Consider the following 22,231-nt stretch of genomic DNA (forward strand, 5'->3'; position numbering starts at 1 on the left):
TTTCTAGTTTCTCTGGAGAAATAAGTGTATAACTCCACTAACTAGATGACAAAGCTTGGGTCATTGACAGAATTTTGTGGTCGTAATTTGCTCTTACTGCTAAAGCAGTTCATTTTTGAGTTCTCTTATCCTTAACTCGCTCTTCTAGAATTCCTAGAGGACCTGTGCAGCAGCCTCTCGAGGATCGAATCTTCACTCCTACTGTCTCGGCAGTGTACAGCACGGTGAGTACCTCAGGGTTGTTTGTCAGATTGTGTGTGTTTTTTGCACATGAACCTTTGATATTATAGGCAGTGTTTGTTAGATTGGTACATAATAGGCTTTTCACAGAAAAGTTCAATAAAATCTCGAACAGAATTAGATGTATATAATATAATAAGGTGAATAGGTCTTTTCCCCTGTCATCTTAATTTAAGAAGTAGACATGAAAGAAACATTCTGTTAAGGTAGATTGACTTGTACACCTGTGTTCTTTTTCCTCCCTTTTCCTCCTTCCATAAATATTGTGAGTCTTCTAGGACACTGAGTTTTAATTTTCTTTTGGATATTTTTTCTTAAATTTTAATAAATTTTACACTTTTAACTTAAATTTTTTTTTTTACTTTTTTCCTTCTTTGATTACATATAAAAATGCAGAAAGTTTAGGAAAGAGAACAGTGGTTAATTGGAGTAAATTTAAATATTTATGTTAAATGATAGATTCAAATTCATAAATGAAGGGAAATTTAAAAGTTAGAGGATGAAGATAATAAAATTAGAAGCAGATTACAGGGGTATTGTAGTGAGCCTAAGGGAATTTAGGGGAGAATCGAGGAGTTGGACATGTCTTTTTTTTTGGCTGTGCCATGTAGCTTGCGAGATCTTAGTCCCCCAGTCAGGGATTGAACCCAGGCCCTCGGCAGTGAAAGCACAGAGTCCTAACCACTGGACTGCCAAGGAATTCCTGGACATATCTTTATTTTTTATTTTTTAAATTAAAAAAAATTTTTTTTAAGGGAGGGGGGATCTCTCCCCTTATTTTCTCTTTCTTTTTTTAAAAATTCATTTATTTTATTTATTTATTTTTGGCTGCATTGGGTCTTTGTTGCTGTGCGTGGGCTTTCTCTAGTTGCGGTGAGCGGGGGCTACTCTTTGTTGTGGTGTGCGGGCTTCTCATTGTGGTGGCTTCTCTTGTTGTGGAGCACGGGCTCTAGGTGTGCAGGCTTCAGTAGTTGTGGCACACGGGCTTAGTAGTTGTGGTGCATGGGCTTAGTTGCTCCACAGCATGTGGAGTCTTTACAGACCAGGGATTGAACCTGTGTTCCCTGCATTGGCAGGAGGATTCTTAACCACTGAACCACCAGGGAAGCCCTAAAATTTTTTTATATTTATTTATTTGGTTGTGTGGGGTCTTAGTTGCAGCAGGTGGACTCCTTAGTTGTGGCTCGTGGGCTCCTTAGTTGCGGCTCCAGGGGTCCTTAGTTGTGGCATGAGAACTCTCAGTTGCAGCATGCATGTGGGATCTAGTTCCCTGACCAGGGATTGAGCCCGTGCCCCCTGCATTGGGAGCTCAGAGTCTTATCCACTGTGCCACCAAGGAAGTCCCTGGACATGTCTTTTTAAAAAAAATTTATTTAGTTTTATTTATTTATTATTTTTGGCTGTGTTGGGTCTCCGTTGCTGCATGCGGGCTTTCCCTAGTTGCAGTGAGCGGGGGCTACTCTTGGTTGCGGTGCGCAGGCCTCTCATTGCAGTAGCCTCTCGTTGCGGAGCACAGGCTCTAGAGCACGCAGGCTTCAGTAGATGCAGCGTGTGGGCTCAGTAGTTGTGGCTCATGGGCTCTAGAGCACAGGCTCAGTAGTTGTGGCGCACAGGCTTAGTTGCCCCGCGGCATGTGGCATATTCCCGGACCAGGGCTCGAATCCATGTCCCCTGCATTGGCAGGCGGATTCTCAACCACTGCGCCACCAAGGAAGCCCTGGACATATCTTTTAATGTTTCATTTCATCATACCATTCATCCTTGGAGATAGGGTGCTTTAAAGAAACTCACAGTATAGTGAGAGAGATGAGTAAATAAATAACTGTAATCCAAGTGGTATGATAAAGCAATAATTCTTATCCTTTTGGGTTATAAATTACTTGTAGAATCTGAAAATAGTCTCAGTGCTTTCTCCTCAAAAAAGCGCATATGCCAAGTGTTTACATATAATTTCAGAACTTCACAGATGTCCATCAGGCCATTCATAAGGCTCTGGTTGAGAACCTTTGATTAGAGATATGAACATGCTATTATATGGGAAAGGGAGAAGTTGCTTCATTGAGGAAGTGACACTAAGCTGGAAGGTATAAGACTTCTAAGCAGAAAAGGGAAGAAGAGGCCTTCTAGGAAGTGAAAAATTAGAGGCATGGTTAATGGAATGGTCAGTAGTCAGAAGTGTGGCATGTGTGCTAGGTTTTGTAGCCAAAGTAGAGATGAGATAAGTGAGTTTTGCAGGTTTTAAGGTTGTCCTAAAGAGATAGAAGTTTATCATGCAGGTAATGGGTAAGGTAATTATTTTTCTTGGTTTGCTTAAAACAAGTCTCAGTTTACACCTATTGTAGATCAACTAAACACCTGTTAATTACTTTTTGAACCCTCTGTAACTCTTAAAATGGCCCCAGTTTGGATGATAAACTATCTGCTCACTGTACTAACTGGGAACCTTCAATTTACATTAAAAAAAATAACCTTTAATTTTTTTCTGGCACAAACTTCCTCCAGGCCAGAGTTGTTTGTTTGTTTAAAGTACTGAGGTTGGGGACTTCCCTGGCAGTCCAGTGGATAAGACTCTGTGCTTCCACTGCAGGGACACGGGTTCGATCCCTGGTTAGGGAACTAAGATCCCGCATGCTGCGTGGCATGGCCAAAAAAAAAAGTACTGAGCTTAAAGGCTGTAGAATTTTATCAGGCATAACTCTTAACATATAATTTTTGCTAATTATGAAAGTATACCTTCAATATTAAATTATTTTCAAAATTAGGATAGGAAAAAGAAGAAGATGAAAATTTCTAGTAATCTTGACTGATTTCTATAGGCATCTCCTATAACCATTTTTTTGGTATAGTTCCTTTGTCTCTTTTTCTGTGTTGTAGGCTCTGTATAAGATATTTTATTCTCATTTTTCACTGTATGTTGTAATGTTAGCTTTTCCTATGCTACTTGAAACATGTCTGAAATAATAAATTGTTGTATGCTGTTTTGTTATAAGAATTTAGCATTCACTCAACATTTGACAGATTATTTCTTAAGCTTTTAATGTGTGTCAGACACTGTTCTAGATGCTGGGAATATAGTAGTGAGCAAACTAAACCTGCATTCCTCATGGAGCTTACTTTTTTGTGAGATAGAAAGATAGTTAAATAAAAAAAAATATGTGTGCAATATGCTATTAGGTGGTAATAAATGCCTTGATGAAAACGAGGCAAGATAAAGGGGTAAGGAATGACTGGACATCCTACTTTAGCTAGGGCTCCCAGGGAAGTTTCATCTGAAAAAATGGCATTTAAGTAGAAACTTAAGAAGTAAGGGAGTGAGATTGTAGATTTTAGGGAAAGAGCACTTCTGGTAGAAGAAAGAGCAGTGCAGAGGCCCAGAGATAGAATCTGGAGCATCAGATTATATAGGGCACTATAGACCATGGTAAAGATTTTGGATTTTAATCTAGATGTGATGGAAAGCCATTGGAAATTTAAGAACAGATCTGATTTTTTTTTTAAGGTGACTGTACCTACTGTATAGAGGGTAGACTGATGAGGGTAGGTGGTTGTTGTTGTGAGGTGGAAGCAAGACCAGTAGGCGGTTATTGTAGTAATATAGGCAAATGATGGTGGCTTGCTGTAAGCTGGTAACAGTCAAAGAGAGGAGATGGGGTTTGCTATATATTTTGAAAGTGGAGTCAATAGGATATGATGATAGCTTGGATGTGGGATGTGAGAGAAAGAAGAGTAAAGGAAGATGTCATGGATCGTCGCTTGAGCAACTGAGTGGATGAACATGGTACTATTTATAGGAAGGAACACTGGGTTGAGGAACAGGGTCTTTGTTGAGAAAAATTTGTATGTGTGAACATTATTTTTGTGAGGAGTTAAGCATTAGGTTGTTTCCTGTCGTGAATAACCTACTGAATTTTAACCCTTTTCTGTATTTTGGATTATTTTATAGAGTAACTTTCTAGAAATGCAATTCCTGAGTTAAAGTGTAGGCATGTTATTAAGATTCCTCATTAAATGATGACATGTGACTTCGTAAACTTAGTACTTTAGAGAGGAGATAATCAAAATCCTGTGAGTAACACAGTGCCTGCTACACAGTTTATGTGAATTGTTTTGCATCTAAGGTTTTGAATTTATTTTTGAGTTAGATCAAATTTGACTTTTACTATTAAAAGCTACTGCCGTATTTGTGGTCCTTCAGTTCATTTAAAAATTGGGCGTGTCAGTTATATGTGATACCTATTCTGGAAGGACCAGGGGTTTTAGACAGTAAAAAGTTACCTTAAAATATGATGTCTCTACTTTTTGATCACTTATTTCCATTCTTAGTAATTTAAGTCTCTTCCCCACTTTTACAATGCTGTTGTGCCCATTAACAATGAGTAAGAGGGTAGTTGACCAGGTGCTTAGTCTCCCTTTTTCTCAGCCCCAAGGTTATGTATTGGTCATTATTCTCTAGTGTCTAGGTCCATTAGCATCATTTATGACATTTAACGTCATAAAATAAAGGCTAACCTTCAATTCACCTCCTCCTGGCTCCTCATATGGTGCCCTTATGTCACTTTAATTGAGTTGGTTAAATTCCTCGAAAGGCAAAAAGACACCTGGATAGTCTTTAAAAATTATACAAAGATTTTACTTTTTAATGTCTGATATGGAGGCTGTATGCCCTTATGTCAACCATTTTACATAAGTTCTCTGCTGCTAATCAAAGAGGTATCAGAAGTAGGGCTCAGCTTTTATAATGCCTTCATTTTACATTTTAGCATGCTTATTATTTATTTATTATAGTCTGGTTTATCTAAGTTTCTCCTTGGAGTATTTATCAGGGATGAGAGGGATACTTTTGTCATTATTCTTCATTAACCATAATTAGGGTGATTCGTCATATGAACAAAAAAAGAATAAAGCCAGTATTTTTTAAATGCTAGTAAGAGCAGTATATACTATGGTAGAGAGGAAATGGCAAAACTAAAGAGGCATGAGCTAATCTGAAGTATATTCATTAATAACTGTCTTATTGGCATGCTTCTGAAGAACAAAATGTGAAATTTTACCATGTTGTATATTTTTGGCTTATATAGTCAGCCCTTCATATCCAGGGGTTCCTCATCCTCGGATTCAACCAACCGTGGATTGAAATATTTGAAAAAAAAAGATTTCAGAAAGTTCCAAAAAGCAAAACTTGAATTTGCTGTTTGCTGGCAGCTATCTACATAGCATTTACACTGTTTTAGGTATTAGTGTAATCTAGAGATGATTTAAAGTATAGGAGAGGATGTGTGTAGATTATATGGGAACACTAAGCCATTTTATATAAGAGACTTGAGCATCCTCAGATTTTGGTATCTGTGGGGGGAGTGGGTCTAGGAACCAATCCCTCTCAGATACCTAGGGATAACTGTATATCTTATTTAAAGAAATTAGATTTTATGACCAGTATTTTTAACATAATTACAGAGATAAACTTAATAAATTTTTTTTCTGGAATAGTGACTTTACTACAAGAAGCAGCAGTCTATATTGTAGGGGAGTGGAAGGGCTGTCTTATTAACTGCTTGTGAAAAATTCCTGTCAATAAATTATTTAATTTGAATAAATTACTCCTTAATGTCATAACATTTCACAATCCTTTTTAGTCAGCTTATACTTTATAAAGTTTTGATTCTGTCATCCTGTAGCTCTGTCATGTAATTAGAGTCAGCTGATACGTATTAAGTAGGCCAACATGTCAATGGAGACCTCTGCACAGAGACAAAATTTAGCTTGGGTTGATCGACACTCCTTAAACAGTGGTGTCCAGCCAGATGTAAATCCACTTAATTGCCCTATAATCCAGCACAGAGTAACAATCCATTTTTTTCCCCCAATGGTAAAACACCAGTTGAACTCGTTATTTGTTTGTTTATTTATACTTTATTTTTAAGAACAGCTTTATTGAGTGTATTTGATATATAGGATATGTAATGCCTATGATTTAAATATATCTAAAATGTAGTATTTAAAGTGTATAATTTGGTAAGTTGTATTATAAGTTTATAGCAATAAAAACCTCTACCACAATCAAGAAAATTAATATACCCATCACTCCCAAAAGTTTCCTCATGCCTTTGTCATCTTTCTACCTTCCCCCACCACTGGTCCGCTTTCTGTCATTATGGATTCATTTGCATTTTCTAGACTTTGTTTTTTGTTTTTTCACTCAGGTTAATTATTCTGAGATTTATCCATGTTGCTATGTTTATCATTAGTTTATTCCTGGAAAAAAAGTAAACTATGGGCTTAAAATTTAGAGTTGTCATAATCATGTTTCATATATTATTTTTTCCTCCTAATAATAGAGTTTGGTTTTTGTTAAACATAATGTAAATCATAATGATTGTACAATTTGGCAGTTTTCTTTTTTAATACAACATTGCATTGTAAATAATTGTCATGCTGTTACATAGCATTTATAAACATTATGTTAACAGCTTAAGTAAGTAGCATGTCAATGAGATGAACCATAATTTACATAATCAGTTAATTTACAAACTAGTGTTTGGTTTAAAGATCCCTTCTTTATTTTCTATTTTAAATAACTTTGTGATACATACATATATAAAATACATATTCATACATATATATGTGTATTTTTTTTTTCTATTTAAATAGGGTTATTTCCTTTGGCTAACATTCCCAAAAGCAGCCGTACTAGGTTAAAATATTGGGTTGGACAAAAGTTTCATTGTTTTTTTCCGTAAGATGGCTCTAGTAGTGCTTAGTGGTCTTTAACTTCATTCGAAACTGTTTTCTTAGATTCTGTTGTGAACAGCTGTCATATCAGCATGCATTAAAAGAAAAGAAACATCAAAATTGGTGAATTTTTGTGTAGCCATTTTAATATTGAAGATGGAAGAAAAAAAGCAACATTTTTAGCATATTATGTTTTATTATTTCAAGAAAGGTAAAGATGCAACTGAAATACAAAAAAAGATTTGTGCAGTGTATGGAGAAGGTGCTGTGACTGATCAAATATGTCAAAAGTGGTTTGCGAAGTTTCGTGCTGGAGATTTCTCGCTGGACGATGCTCTGTAGTTAGGTAGACCAGTTGAAGTTGATAGCGATCAAATCGAGACATTAGTTGAGAACAATCAATGTTATACCACATGGGAGATAGCCAACATACTCAAAATATCCAAATCAAGTGTTGAGAGTCATTTGCACTAGCTTGGTTGTGTTAATAGCTTTGATGTTTGGGTTCCATATAAGTTAAGCAAAAAAATCCTTCTTGACTGTATTTCCGCATGCGATTCTCTACTTAAACGTAAGGAAAATGTTCCGTTTTTAAAAAAATTATGGGGCTTCCCTGGTGGCGCAGCAGTTAAGAATCTGCCTGCCAATGCAGAGGACACAGGTTCGATCCCTGGTCCGAGAAGATCCCATGTGCCGCGGATCAACTAAGCCCGTGCGCCACAACTCCCGAGCCTGCGCTCTGGAGCCCGTGAGCCACAACTACTGAGCCCGCGTGCTACAACTGTTGAAGCCTGTGTGCTGAGAGCCCGTGCTCTGCAACAAGACAAGCCACTGCAATGAGAAGCCCGCGCACCGCAATGAAGAGTAGCCCCTGCTCACCGCAACTAGAGAAAGCCTGCGCACAGCAACGAAGATCCAGTGCAGCCAAAAATAAATAAATAAAACAAATAAATTTAAAAAATGAAAAAAGCAAATTGTGACGGTGATGAAAAGTGGATACTGTACAATAACGAGGAATGGAAGAGTTGGTGGGGCAAGCAAAATGAACCACCACCAACCACACCAAAGGCCGGTAAGAAGGTGATGTTGTATATATGATGGGATTGGAAGGGAGTTCTCTATTATGACCTCCTTCTGGAAAACCAAACGATTAATTCCAACAAGTACTGCTCCCAGTTAGACCACCTGAAAGCAGCACTCGATGAAAAGCATCCGGAATTAGTCAACAGAAAATGCATAATCTTCCATCGGGATAACTAACGCAAGGCCTCATGTTTCTTTAATGACCAGGCAAAAACTGTTACAGCTTGGCTAGGAAGTTGCGATTCATCCCCTGTATTCACCAGACATTGCACCTTCGGATTTCCATTTATTTCAGTCTTTACAAAATTCTCTTAATGGAAAAAATCTCAACTCCCTGGAAGACTGTAAAAGACACCTGGAACAGTTCTTTGCTCAAAAAGATTAAAAGTTTTGGGAATTATTAAGTTGCCTGAAAAATGGCAGAAGGTAGTGGAACAAAACGGTGAATACGTTGTTAAATAAATTTCTTGGTGAAAATGAAAAATGTGTCTTTTAGTTTTACTTAAAAACCTAAGGAACTTTTTGGCCAACCCAATACACACACTATAAAGATAATACTCTTCACATACTGTAAAGTTACGGGCCTTTATGTTGCTGCAAGCATTATGGGAGTCTATCCATTTCATTTTATCTTGATAGTTTCAGGTCTTCTCATTTTCAAACATCTTTGCTAATTCGATAGGTCAGAAGTGCTATTTAACAATTCACAGGAGAGGAAATGAGCAGGTTAAGTGACTGTGGAAGAAGGTTTACATTGATAAAATAATGATGTCATATTTTGGTTGTAAAATTAACAAAGGTTTAATTATATACCCAATTCTCAGTTGTAGGAACGTACTATTTAGGAATTTTTAGGACTTTGTTCTTAGCTTTTTTTTCCTGTTTAATATTTTTGAATTACTGGGTATAGAAAAGGAATGAACTTTTCCTGTTTGTTGTGGCAAGAAGGTTGTAAGGAAGATTGTAGTTTTAAAATTATTATTGTCGCTTTTCTCCAGTGGCATTGCTGAGTGATATTCAACCACAGTTGGAAATCCAAATTTTTGTATTTGGAATATAATAAAAGATGAAAATCACATTTAGTGATACATGTACATACATATATTTAAATTGTGTAAAATAGACCTAACATAAAATTTACCACCTTAATCATTTTTAAGTGTACACTTAAGTTGTACTAAATATATTCACATTGTTGTGCAAATACCGTTACCATCCATTCCCAGAACTCTTTTCATCTTGTAAAACTGTACCTATTAAATAACAACTTAATTCTTCTCTCTCCCCAGTCCCTGGAAACCACCACTGTGCTTTCTTTCTCTATGATTTTGACTACTTTAAGTACCTCGCATAAATGCAGTCATACAGTATTTGTCTTTTTTTGTGACTGTCTTATTTCACTTAGCATAACGTCCTCAGTGTTCATCCACATTGTTGCATGTGTCAGAATTTTCTTTCTTTTTCAGGCTGAATAATGTCCCAATGTATATGTATTGCACATTTTTGCTTATCCATTCCTCTGTCAGTGGACACTTGGTTTGCTTCATCATTATAGCTATTGTGAAGAATGCTGCCATGATACCTCTTTGAAACCCTGCTTTCAGTTCTTCTAGGTATATGCCTGGAAGTAGAATTGCTGGATCATATGATAATTTTATTTTTAGTATTTTGATGAATCATTGTACTATTTTCCACAGTGGCTCTGCCATTTTATATTCCCACCAACAGTGTACAAGGATTCCAATTTCTCCATATCCACTCCAACCGTTGTTGTTTTCTGTTTCTTTGGGTTTTTTTTGATAGTAACCATTCTAATGGGTATGAGGTGGTGTGCCACTATAGTATTGATTTGCATTTGCATAATGATTAGTAATGTTGAGCATCTTTTCATGTGCACCTTGGCCATTTGTATATCTTCTTTAGAGAAATATCTATTCAAGTCTCCTGCCCATTTTTGAGTAAAGTTGTTTGTCTTGTTGTTGTTCAATGTTAGTAGTTTTCTGTATATTCTGGATATTAATCCTGTATCAGATGTATGATTTGCAGACATTTTTCCCATTCTGTGCATTGCCTTTTTACTCTGTCAGTAGTGTCTTTTGAGGCACAAAATTTTTTTCATTTTCATGACGTGCAAGTCGTCTATTTTTCCTTTTGTTACTGGTGCCATTGGTGTCGTATTTAAGAAATCATTGCTAGATCCAATGTCATAAAGCTTTTGTCCTAGGTTTTCTTCTAAGAGTTTATTGTTTTAGGTCTCATATTTAGGTCCTTGATCCATTTTGGGTTAATTTTTGTATATGGTGCTAAGTAAGGTCCAACTTCGTTCTTTTGCACGTGGACATCCAGTTTTCCCAGCGCCATTTGGTGAAAAGACTTCTTTCCCCATTGACTGGTCTTGGCACCCTGGTTGAAAATCATTTGATCATGTATGTGAGTATTTATTTCTGGGCTCTCTATTCTCTTCTATTGGGAATCTATCTTTATGCCAGTAGCACACTGTTTTGATTACTATTTTGTAGTAAGTTTTGAAATCAGAAAGTATATGAGTCCTTCAGCTTTGTTGTTCTTTTTCAAGATTGTTTTGGCTATTTGGGGTCCCTTGAAATTCCATATAAATTTTAGGATGGATTTTTCTATTTCTTTAAAAAGAAGTCATTGGGATTTTGATAGGAATTGCATTGGATCTGCAGATCACTTTGGATAGTACTGACATCTTAACAATATGAAGTCCTTCCTATCTATGAACATGAGATGTGTTTCCATTTACTTATGTCTTCTTTAATTCCTTTCAGCAATGGTTTGTAGTTTTCGTTGCACAAGTCTTTCATTTCTTTAAGTTAATTCCTAAGTATTTTTGATGCTGTTGTACATGGAATTGTTTTCTTCATTATTTGTGTTTAGAAATTCAACTGATTTTTGTGTGTTGACTTTGTATCCTGCTACTTCGATGAATTCATTTATTGTTGTAAGAGTTTTTTTTTCTTGGTGTGGAATCTGTATACATTGTTAAGTGTGTGTGTGTGTGTGTGTGTGTGTGTGCATGTGTGTGTGTATATGTATACCTATATAAAAAATATCTTCTTTCTCCATTCATCCTCTGATAGACTTATATCTTAGCTATTGTGAATAATGCTGCAGTAAATATGGGAATGCAGACATCTTTTAGATATCTTGTTTTATTTCCTTTGGATATATACCCAGAAGTGGGATTGCTGGATCATATGGTTGGCTGATTCTAAGACTTGTATTACTTTGAAAGATCATCTTGAATTTTACAAAAATTTATAAGATATTCCAGATTGAATATATTTCATCATTTCCTTATTCTTACTGGGCTCACATTTTACTAATATCTTCAAGTTTTACTTTTATAAAAAACCCATCACTAACATTATCCTCCTTTCTTTAGACAAATCTCACAATCAACATCAAATATTTATGAACTCTAGGTGCTACTACAACTGTATTTTTTGTCTTTGTTAAAAATGTCTGTTAATTAGATCCAATCTATTTTTGTATATTGCCTTTCTTGCTAAATGTAGAATTGTTATCTGTTGTAACAATTTAAGACATATTTGAAGTTACTTTTTTGTGGCATTTTTAAATACAACTGAAAAGCCTCTGGCCTCTTGGAGCTTGCGTTCAGGGCTTAAACATTGAAGATGTGGCAGAGTTATTAAGGATATTTAGACAAACTTAATTCAGTAAATGTTTATTGAATGATAGCTGTGTGCAAGTTTTTGTGTCAGATAATATGGGATAACAATGGTAGATAATATGATCCTTGTCTTTAAGAGTTTTCATTTTATCAGGTGAGATGGTAATACATTATTTTAAGTATATATTGGAAAATGAGGAGGACACATTAGTGACTATATAAATTAGAACAAGTATATGTAAATAATAAGTAAGATTTATTGGTATAGGTATCAAGGATTCTCATTAGGCAGAAGTACTTGGAGGAGTGAAGCATGGTTGTAATTGTTCACCAGAGAAAGAAGATGACTAGATAAACTCTAAGAAGCCATAAAATGCAAATGGAGACAAAGTTTGGACTGTATCTTAGTGGAAGTGGGGTTAGGTGAACATATTCCAGTTAAATCCTTTGAGGTGGCTGATGAGAATCCTGCTCCATAGTGTAATGAGTCATGAAATGTACAGTTGACCCTTTAACAAATGGGGGTTAAACTCTCCGCATGTATAACCTAGGTATATAAAAATTGAGCAAATCTGGTCAGAGCAGTTCATCAAGAGGAAACTGACAGGATACTTTATAGAACATTTTCTTCATTATCATCACTAACACTGAGCACTGACTATGCACCAGGTACTATTCTAAGCACTTCATTTGTATTAATTCATTTAATCCTTATAACAAAGGTATGAGGTAAGTATAATTATATCCCCTTTTTTAGTTGGGGAAACAGATACAGAGGTGAAGTATCTTGACTAACGTCATCCACCTAGTAAGTTAGAGGCTGGATTTGAACTCAGATGGATCTTTAACATTTATTGAGTGGTTGTTGTGCCCCAGGCACTGTGCTAAGTACTGTAATGCAGTGTATTGTTTAATTGTATGACAGCCTTCATTTACAAATACTGAAATGGGACTCTCTGAAGTTATGTAATTTGAGTACAGGTCTATCTGACTTTACAGCTCTTGTGAAGTGCTACATTTTACTGTGTGGGAAGCTGCCTTCCTTTTGTTGAACTCTCAAAAATAAGGTGTAAAAAGCAATACTCAGTTTTTTGGGGAATGGGGACTCTTGATCATCTGATGAAAGCTATGGATCTGCTTTGCAGAACAGTGAACATACAAAGATAATTTTTACTGCAGTTTTAGGAGAGTTCAAGTATCCTTTGAATCTAGCTAAAGAATCCTAACTCTGATAAGATTCCTTGCTCCGGGCTAGACCAAGTTTTCCCTCGCAAGGGTGCTCTTTTCATGATTCTCAGTGTAGGGAAATAGCTCAATTGATATTTTGTACATTGTGGGTTAAACTGACAGATACCTTATTAAGATTTTACCTACTTTTCCATCTTGAGGTACCTTTTTTATTTTTTTAATTATTTTTAAAAAATTATTTATTTTTTATTTTTGGCTGTGTTGGGTCTTCGTTGCTGCGTGCGGGCTCTCTCTAGATGCGGGGAGGGGGGGCTACTCTTCGTTGCGGTGCACGAGCTTCTCACTGCGGTGGCTCCTCTTGTTGTGGAGCACGGGCTGTAGGCGTGCAGGCTCAGTAGTTGTGGTGTATGGGCTTAGTTGCTCCGCGGCATGTGGGATCTTCCCGGACCTGGGCTGGAACCCTCGTCCCCTGCATTGGCAGGCGGATTCTTAACCACTGCGCTACCAGGGAAGCCCCTTGAGGTACCTTTTTTAAAGCATTTGTATATGTGGAGCTCATTTATATCCTGGTTATTAAAAATTCTGGGTCTGTTTTGCTGCCTATCTTAGTATCTGCTGAGTAATGACATTTATGAAAGTTAGGATTCCTTGCTGTTAGTATTTAATGTGGATTTGCTCATTAAATGTTAAATCACATACCTAATTAAAATGATATTTAGTATATATTCACTGATTTTTCTCCTCCAGAAGGAGGATTAACTTTAAAGATACAAAGCGTGTTCTGTTGTTAAATGTCAGTTATAAATGGCTTTTGAGTTTCTCAGATAAGAAAATAGTAGAAACAGTAATCAAGTCCCTTAATGTTAGAGAACTTTGAAAATGTGTTTATTTAAACTCTGGGGTATTCCCTGTAGGGCCATTTTATAAAGTATTATATGTATTGTTGTTATCTAAAAAAAACAACTGATGGGGACCAATTTAAAATAAAATGAGTCATAGGAAATTGGACTGTCATAAGTAAATTGTGTGGTAAATGGAGTTGAATTATTTTAAGGAAAAAGAAACAAAGAACATTATTATTTTAAGACATGAATTTATTATTGCCATGAAGTTGGTGGTATGAATAGAGAGGTCATTTTTTACTGTATGCTTTTGATAGACATGGAAGCATTTAACTTCACTTCATATAGTTCCTTCTTTTATCTTTTAAAAGCACATTCTGGTTGTCAGGGGAATCTTGTAGGCAAGAGACTGTGAAGGATTAGCATCTTTGTCTATTGTGTCATTCTGTGGTTGCTTAATTGCCATATAGAGTACAGAATGTTCACTAGAAGGGTGTTTAGTTTCTTTAGCTGTTACAAATACCAAAGAACCTTTGATTATGTTATTAATTCTTAGGTTTGTTAAGTCAGCAATATATTTTTAGTCTTTATTTGTTCGATATGTTTCAGGAAAGGGGGACCCCTTCCAGGGCCCAAGAGTGGGCTCTTGTCTAACACTCAGAAATGAATTGTCCGAGGAGACACACGTGGTGACAAAAAGCAAGAGAATTTATTGGGAAGGGACGCCCAGGCAGAGAGCAGCAGGGTAAGGGAACCCAGGAGAATTGCTCTGCCACATGGCTCTCAGTCTCGGGTTTTATGGTGATGGGGTTGGTTTCCGGGTTGTCTCTGGCCAGTCATTCTGACTCAGGCTCTTTCCTGGTGGCGTGCGCATCGCTCAGCCAAGATGGATTACAGTGAGAAGGATTCTGGGAGGTTGTTAGGACATGTGGACTGGCGTCTCCTCTCTTCTTTTGACCTTTCCTGAATTCCTCCGGTTGGTGGTAGCTTGTCAGGTCTGCGTTCCTTACCCAGACCTACTGTTGTAAGATAACTCATGCAAATGGTTACTATAGGGTCTATCCAGGGCGGGCGGTTTCTGTCAGTGGTTCCCCTAACAAATAAGCATTCGCTTAGTAACCTTTATTTTTGGCCGCGCCTCGCGTCATGTGGGATCGTAATTCCCCTACCAGGGATCGAACCCGTGCCCCCTGCATTGGAAGCACAGAATCCCAACCACTGGACTGCCAGGGAAGTCCCTGCTTAGTACCCTTTTTAAAACATTCAGAAAAATTAATTAGGAGCATGTGTCGAGTATTTATTTCAAACTTTTAAAGGCCAATTAAGAGAGGTTTCTCTTGGTGAAGACATTTATAGAAAAAAGGAAAGCAGTGTAATAGTGAAATGTATGACTAAAGATTATTAGACTCTGATAGTGAGCTGGGTTGGGTGGGAAGCTTTCTGGGAGAGGTCTTCATCTCATTAATATCTTTCTGAATATTAGTCATGCATTTTATCAGGAGTGCTAATTGTTTTCAGAAGAAGCTGATAAATTACATCACACAAAAAAGTTTGACCCAGACCAGGTTTGGGGTGGATTTCTTTCTTCGTGTTTATTATGTGTTGGGCTAAGTTCTATGGGAGAAAAAGTAGTAGGAGAGAGAGGTTTCACTTAGTTTGTGTGCTTACACTTTGGCTGGAAAGACAAAATGTACTCAAAGGAAATGAACTGTTAAAAGAATTAGAGGAAAGGAATTGTTTAACATTTCAGTGGAAGTGAAGAAAGCCAAAACGAAACAGTAACATTAAACAAAAGCAAACTCCTCAAACTTTGACAACGCAGAGACTGTCAGTGCACCAAGGTTTTTGTGCTTTCCTCTTTTTAAAAAATAATTAATTAATTAATTTTTGGCTGCATGGGGTCTTCGTTGCTGTGTGCGGGCTTTCTCTAGTTGCGGTGAGCAGGGGCTACTCTTCATTGTGGTGCAGGCTTCTCATTGCGGTGGCTTCTCATTGTTGCGGAGCACAGGCTCTAGGTGCGCAGACTTCAGTAGTTGTGGCATGTGGGCTCAGTAGTTGCGGCTCGTGGGCTCTAGAGCGCAGGCTCAGTAGTTGTGGCACACAATCTTAGTTGCATGTGGGATCTTCCCGGACCAGGGCTCGAACCTTTGTCCCCTGAATTGGCAGGCGGATTCTTAACCACTACGCCACCACGGAATTCCCTGTGCTTTCCTCTTAAGGGATTTTTTTTCAAACCCTAACCTGTTCATTCATCATTTTTTTGAGTATCTGCCTGTGGGGCATTGTGCACAGCACAAGGGATACAATGCTCCTTGTCCTGAAGATGCGTACAACCTAGTGGGAAAGTTGAAAGTGATCGATAGTTTAAGTGTGATAAATGCTGATTCGAGTTAGGTAGAGAATGTCTTGCCATTCTTGCAAGTGTGGAGCAGCAGTGTGAAACCCAGCCACGGAGACAGGGTGTTGAGAAATATATGTCAGGAGAGGTGAAATTTGGGTTGAGTTTCTAAGGATAAGGAAAAAGGTATGTAAGTGAAAAAGTGGTGTACACTTGTGTAGTTGGAGAGATGCTGGAGAACTACAAAAAAAAAAAAGTATTGGAATGTTGGCTATTGAGTTTTGAAGCCCATCTAAGATTATTAGAAAGAGTTAATTACAAGATAGTAAGATTGCAGCTTTAGGCTGGAATGCTGTAGTAGCTAGAAGTCATAGCTAACTACACGACAGCAATCGTAGATGCAGAAAAGTGTGCAGATTGTTTAAGGGCTAAAGACACTCCATTAATCTTAAGTATACTTTTGCGTAAAACTTGATGTTCATAATGATGAATTTGTGCGACCAAGAAAAAATTTAGCCTACGTTCAGTGTGCTAAAGATTTCCATCCAAAATAGTTACAAGAGAAAAATAAGTTTTGCTTTTTTAAAGAGATTCATTCCTAGCTGTCTGGAAAATCTGGCACTGTAGAATGAATGACTTACTCTTCAGGGATTCCAAGAAATTGAGGTTGTATCATAACCTAGTATAAAATGTTCATTAAGTGTGTTTGGAATGGAGGGTAAAGGAAAGAACAGAGAATGGGTTGGTTAAGTCAAGAAAGTGATTTTTACTTGTACTGGGAAGAAAGCACATTTTAGGGATGAAGATATTTATAAATGATAGTGTTTCTTTGTACTGTCATACTCAGCAATAATATAGCATAGACATACATATGTCCAGTAGTCTGCCTTCTAATTTATGTTGTAACTCGGTGGACTAAATACACAAAGCAGGTGTAACATGCAGGTGCTGAGAATGTTGGTGAAAACTTGCCAGTGTTGTATTTAGGTCAGCGGTTCTTAAACTTCAGTTACATCAGCATCATCGTGTGGGGCCCAGCCTGGAGTTACCAAATCAGTAGGTCTGGAGTGAGGCCTACAAATGTGAATTTTCAGCAAGTTGCCAGGTGATGCCGAGGCCACTGGTCCAGGGACCACACTTTGAGAACCACTGCTTTAGGTTTAGTGCAATTCCTGCTTCTTCCTCTCTCCCATTTGTACAACGAAAATCAAAGTAGGAATCATTTGAACCCAAAACTGTTTGGTTTACACTTATATGCCTCATACTAAGATTTTAGTTTAAATAAGTTGAAATATTTTTAAACAATGAAATATTACAACAGCTACCATTTTGGGAACACTTTTTAAGTAATAGGCATTGTGGTGCATTTTGTCTCATTTAGTGTGTTCAGTGAATCTTGAGGGTAGTCCTTTTATAGAGGAAGAAAGTGAATTTAGGTAATTTGCTTGTATAGCTTCTGTGTGGTGGAGGCAGAATTTAAACCTAGGTCTTGGTATGAAAAACCCATGCTCTTTTATTAATGCTGTTGGGCCTACTTGTAAGATAACTTGAATCAGTTTACCCTCTGCTTGTGTTCTTTGTTTCAAGCTTTTTGTCCAGAAAGTGATGATCTTTGACTCATCCTCAGTATGGAAACGTATATCACGTTTCATGTGACTTGGTCTGTGCCAGAGCAGCTTAATATTGTGACTTTGATAATGTAACTGAATTTATGTTTGTTTATAGTTGAATACCAAGTTCATAGTTCTAATATCTTGGAATTAAAAGCAGAATCCACTTACCTTGGGCAGTTAGATAAATGGTTCATTATCAATAAATGAAGATCAGGAGAAAGAAAGAAAGAGCGTAAGTTGTACAGTGGGAAATGACTGCTACTATTGCAGTTGTAAAACCTATACCAGTAATGTCCCTACTCACATACAACCATGTCCATGGTGGAAAGTTAAGAGCTTTGATGATGGGGCTTTTGAACATATAAAAGCCATTACTCCTTAGGTCAGTTTTCAGTGGTTCCTCTTCTGAGAAAAGGACAGCAAATGGCCTACAAAGTATATATTTCTTGAAGAAGTAAGGAGTTAATTTCTCATGCTTATGTAGAGTGTTATTTTTTGCGTGTAAAGGTAGTTTAATAAATGATTGGAATAGGGAGGGTGGGAGGGAGATGCAGGAGGGAGACGCAAGAGGGAGGGGATATGGGGATATATGTAAACATATAGCTGATTCACTTTGTTATACAGCAGAAACTAACACAACATTGTAAAGCAATTATTCTCCAATAAAGATGTTAAAAAAAAATGATTGGACTTACAGAATTCCTTATTCTCTGTTCCTTTTCCCAAGACCGTCATCTCTAATTGGCTAACGTTTTATTACTGAATCAGGAAAGGACCTTGGAACCTTAAGACAGTTTTCTGGGCTACTATTAGCAATGAAAGAAATATAAATCTATTTACTATCTTGGCCCTATCCCTTTATACTACTGGCAGGCAGCTCTGGCCACTGGAGTTATTCCTGGTGTTTATGAGTTGATATTCTAAATCAGTTTTGTTTTTTTAAAATTTAACTTAATTTATTTTTTATACAGCAAGTTCTTATTAATTATCTGTTTTATACATATTAGTGTATATATGTCAACCCCAATCTCCCAATTAATCACCCCCCCACCACTTTCCCTCCTTGGTGTCTATACGTTTGTTCTCTACATCTGTGTCTTTATTTCTGCCTTGCAAACGATTCATCTGTAACATTTTTCTAGATTCCACATATATGCGTTAATATACAATATTTGTTTTTCTCTTTCTGACTTCACTCTGTATGACAGTCTCTAGGTCCATCCATGTCTCTACAAATGACCCAATTTCGTTCCTTTTTAATGGCTGAGTGATATTCCATTGTATATATATGTACAACATCTTTATCCATTTGTCTGTCGATGGGCATTTAGGTTGCTTCCATGACCTGGCTATTGTAAATAATGCTGCAATGAACATTGGGGTGCGTGTGTCTTTTTGAATTACGGTTTTCTCAGGGTATATGCCCAGTAGTGGGATTGCTGGGTCATATGGTAATTCTATTTTTAGTTTTTTAAGGAACCTCCATACTGTTCTCCATAGTGGCTGTATCAATTTACATTCCCACCAACAGTGCAAGAGGGTTCCCTTTTCTCCACACGCTCTCCAGCATTTGTTGTTTGTAGATTTTCTGATAATGCCCATTCTAACCAGTGTGAGGTGATACCTCATTGTAGTTTTGATTTGCATTTCTCTAATAATTAGTGATGTTGAGCAGCTTTTCATGTGCCTCTTGGCCATCTGTATGTCTTCTTTGGAGAGATGTCTATTTAGGTCTTCTGCCCATTTTTTGATTGGGTTGTTTGTTTTTTTAATATTGAGCTGCGTGAGCTGTTTATATATTTTGGAGATTACTCCTTTGTTCGTGATTCATTTGGAAATATTTTCTCCCATTCTGGGGGTTGTCTTTTTGTCTTCTTTATAGTTTCCTTTGCTGTTCAAAAGCTTTGAAGTTTCATTAGTTCCCATTTGTTTATTTTTGTTTTTATTTCCATTACTCTAGGAGGTGGGTCAAAAAAGATCTTGCTGTGATTTATGTCAAAGAGTGTTCTTCCTGTGTTTTCCTCTAAGAGTTTTATAGTGTCTGGTCTTATGTTTAGGTCTTTAATCCATTTTGAGTTTATTTTTGTGTATGGTGTTAGGGAGTATTCTAATTTCATTCTTTTACATGTAGCTGTCCTGTTTTCCCAGCACCGCTTACTGAAGAGACTGTCTTTTATCCATTGAATATCCTTGCCTCCTTTGTCATAGATTAGTTGACCATAGGTGCGTGGGTTTATCTCTGGGCTTTCTATTCTGTTCCATTGATCTATATTTCTGTTTTTGTGCCAGTACCATATTGTCTTGATTACTGTAGCTTTGTAGTATAGTCTGAAGTCAGGGAATCTGATTCCTCCAGCTCCATTTTCTTCCCTCAAGATTGCTTTGGCTATTCGGGGTCTTCTCTGTCTCCATACATGTTTTAAGATTTTTTCTTCTAGTTCTGTAAGAAATGCCAGTGGTAATTTGATAGGGATTGCATAGAATCTGTAGATTGCTTTGGGTAGTATAGTCATTTTCACAGTATTGATTCTTCCAATCCACAAACATGGTATATCTCTACATCTGTTTGTGTCATCTTTGATTTCTTTCATCAGTGTCTTATAGTTTTCTGAGTACAGGTCTTTTGCGTCCTTAGGTAGGTTTTTTCCTAGGTATTTTTATTCTGTTTATTGCAATGGTGAATGGGATTGTTTCCTTAATTTCTCCTTGTGATCTTTCGTTGTTAGTGTATAGGAATGCAAGAGATTTCTGTGCATAAATTTTGTATCCTGCAACTTTACCAAATTCATTGATTAGCTCTAGTAGTTTTCTGGTGGCATTTTAGGATTCTCTGTGTATAGTATCATGTCATATGCAAACAGTGACAGTTTTACTTCTTCTTTTCCAAGTTGTATTCCTTATTTTTTTTTCTTCTCTGATTGCTGTGGCTAGGACTTCCAAGACTGTGTTGAATAATAGTGGCGAGAGTGGACATCCTTGTCTTATTCCTGATCTTAGAGGAAATGCTTTCAGTTTTTCACTGTTGGGAATGATGTTTGCCATGTGTTTGTCATATATGGCCTTTATGATGTTGAGGTAGGTTCCCTCTATGCCCACTTTCTGGAGAGTTTTTAATCATAAATGGGTGTTGAATTTTGTCAAAAGCTTTTTCTGCATCTGTTGAGATGAGCATGTGTTTTTCTTCTTCAATTTGTTAATATGGTTTATCACATTGATTGATTTACATATATTGAAGAATCCTTGCATCCCTGGGATAAGTTCCACCTGATCATGGTGTGTGATCCTTTTAATGTGTTGTTGGATTCTGTTTGCTAGTATTTTGTTGAGGATTTTTGCACCTATATTCATCAGTGATGTTGGTCTGTAATTTTCTTTTTTTTGTAGTATCTTTGTCTGGTTTTGGTATCAGGGTTATGTTGGCCTCGTAGAATAAGTTTGGGAGTGTTCCTTCCTCTTCAATTTTTTGGAAGAGTTTGGGAAGGATGGGTGTTAGCTCTTCTCTGAATGTTTGATAGAATTCACCTGTGAAGCCATCTGGTCCTGGACTTTTGTTTGTTGGAAGATTTTTAATCACAGTTTCAATTTCATTACTTGTGATTGGTCTGTTCATATTTTCTATTTCTTCCTGGTTCAGTCTTGGAAGGTTATACCTTTCTAAGAATTTGTCCATTTCTTCCAGGTTGTCCATTTTATTGGCATAGAGTTGCTTGTAGTAGTCTCTTAGGATGCTTTATATTTCTGCGGTGTCTGTTGTAACGTCTCCTTTTTCATTTCTAATTTTATTGATGTGAGTCCTCTCCCTCTTTTTCTTGATGAGTCTGGCTAAAGGTTTATCAATTTTGTTTATCTTCTCAAAGAACCAGCTTTTAGTTTTATTGATCCTTGCTGTTGTTTTCTTTGTTTCTATTTCATTTATTTCTTCTCTGATCTTTATGATTTCTTTCCTTCTACTAACTTTGGGTTTCGTTTGTTCTTCTTTCTCTAGTTCCTTTTGGTGTAAGGTTAGATGGGTTATTTGAGGTTTTTCTTGTTTCTTGAGGTAGGATTGTATTGCTATAAACTTCCCTCTTAGAACTGCTTTTGCTGCATCGCATAGGTTTTGGGTGTTCGCGTTTTTGTTGTCATTTGTCTCTAGATATTTTTTGATTTCCTCTTTGATTTCTTCAGTGATCTCTTGGTTATTTAGTAATGTATTGTTTAGCCTCCATGTGTTTGTGTTTTTTACGTTTTTTTTCCCCGTAATTGATTTCCAATCTCATAGTGTTGTGGTCGGAAAAGATGCTTGATATCATTTCAGTTTTCTTAAATTTACCAAGGCTTGATTTGTGACCCAAGATGTGATCAATCTTTGGAGAATATTTCGTGCGCCCTTGAGAAGAAAGTGTAATCTGCTGTTTTTGGATGGAATGTCCTATAAATATCAATTAAATCTATCTGGTCTATTGTGTCATTTAAAGCTTATGTTTATTTATTTATTTTCATTTTGGATGATCTGTCCATTGGTGTAAGTGAGGTGTTAAAGTCCCCCACTATTATTGTG

The 22,231-nt window shown here is 36.8% G+C and overlaps 1 protein-coding gene across 23 annotated transcripts in view; it reads left to right on the plus strand.

Annotated features, from left to right (window-relative positions):
- EIF4G3 (eukaryotic translation initiation factor 4 gamma 3) overlaps positions 1 to 22,231 on the plus strand; it is a 367,587-nt gene that overhangs the window by 78,474 nt on the left and 266,882 nt on the right. For all 23 annotated transcript variants that reach the window (XM_082448361.1, XM_082448380.1, XM_082448372.1 and 20 more), the window contains exon 2: positions 149 to 224. In XM_082448361.1, the coding sequence (XP_082304487.1) occupies positions 149 to 224 (76 nt within the window). The remainder of the gene's footprint in view (positions 1 to 148; positions 225 to 22,231) is intronic.

This window comes from Balaenoptera physalus (assembly GCF_965194825.1).
Source record: "Balaenoptera physalus genome assembly, chromosome: 1".
Lineage (NCBI taxonomy): Eukaryota > Metazoa > Chordata > Mammalia > Artiodactyla > Balaenopteridae > Balaenoptera > Balaenoptera physalus.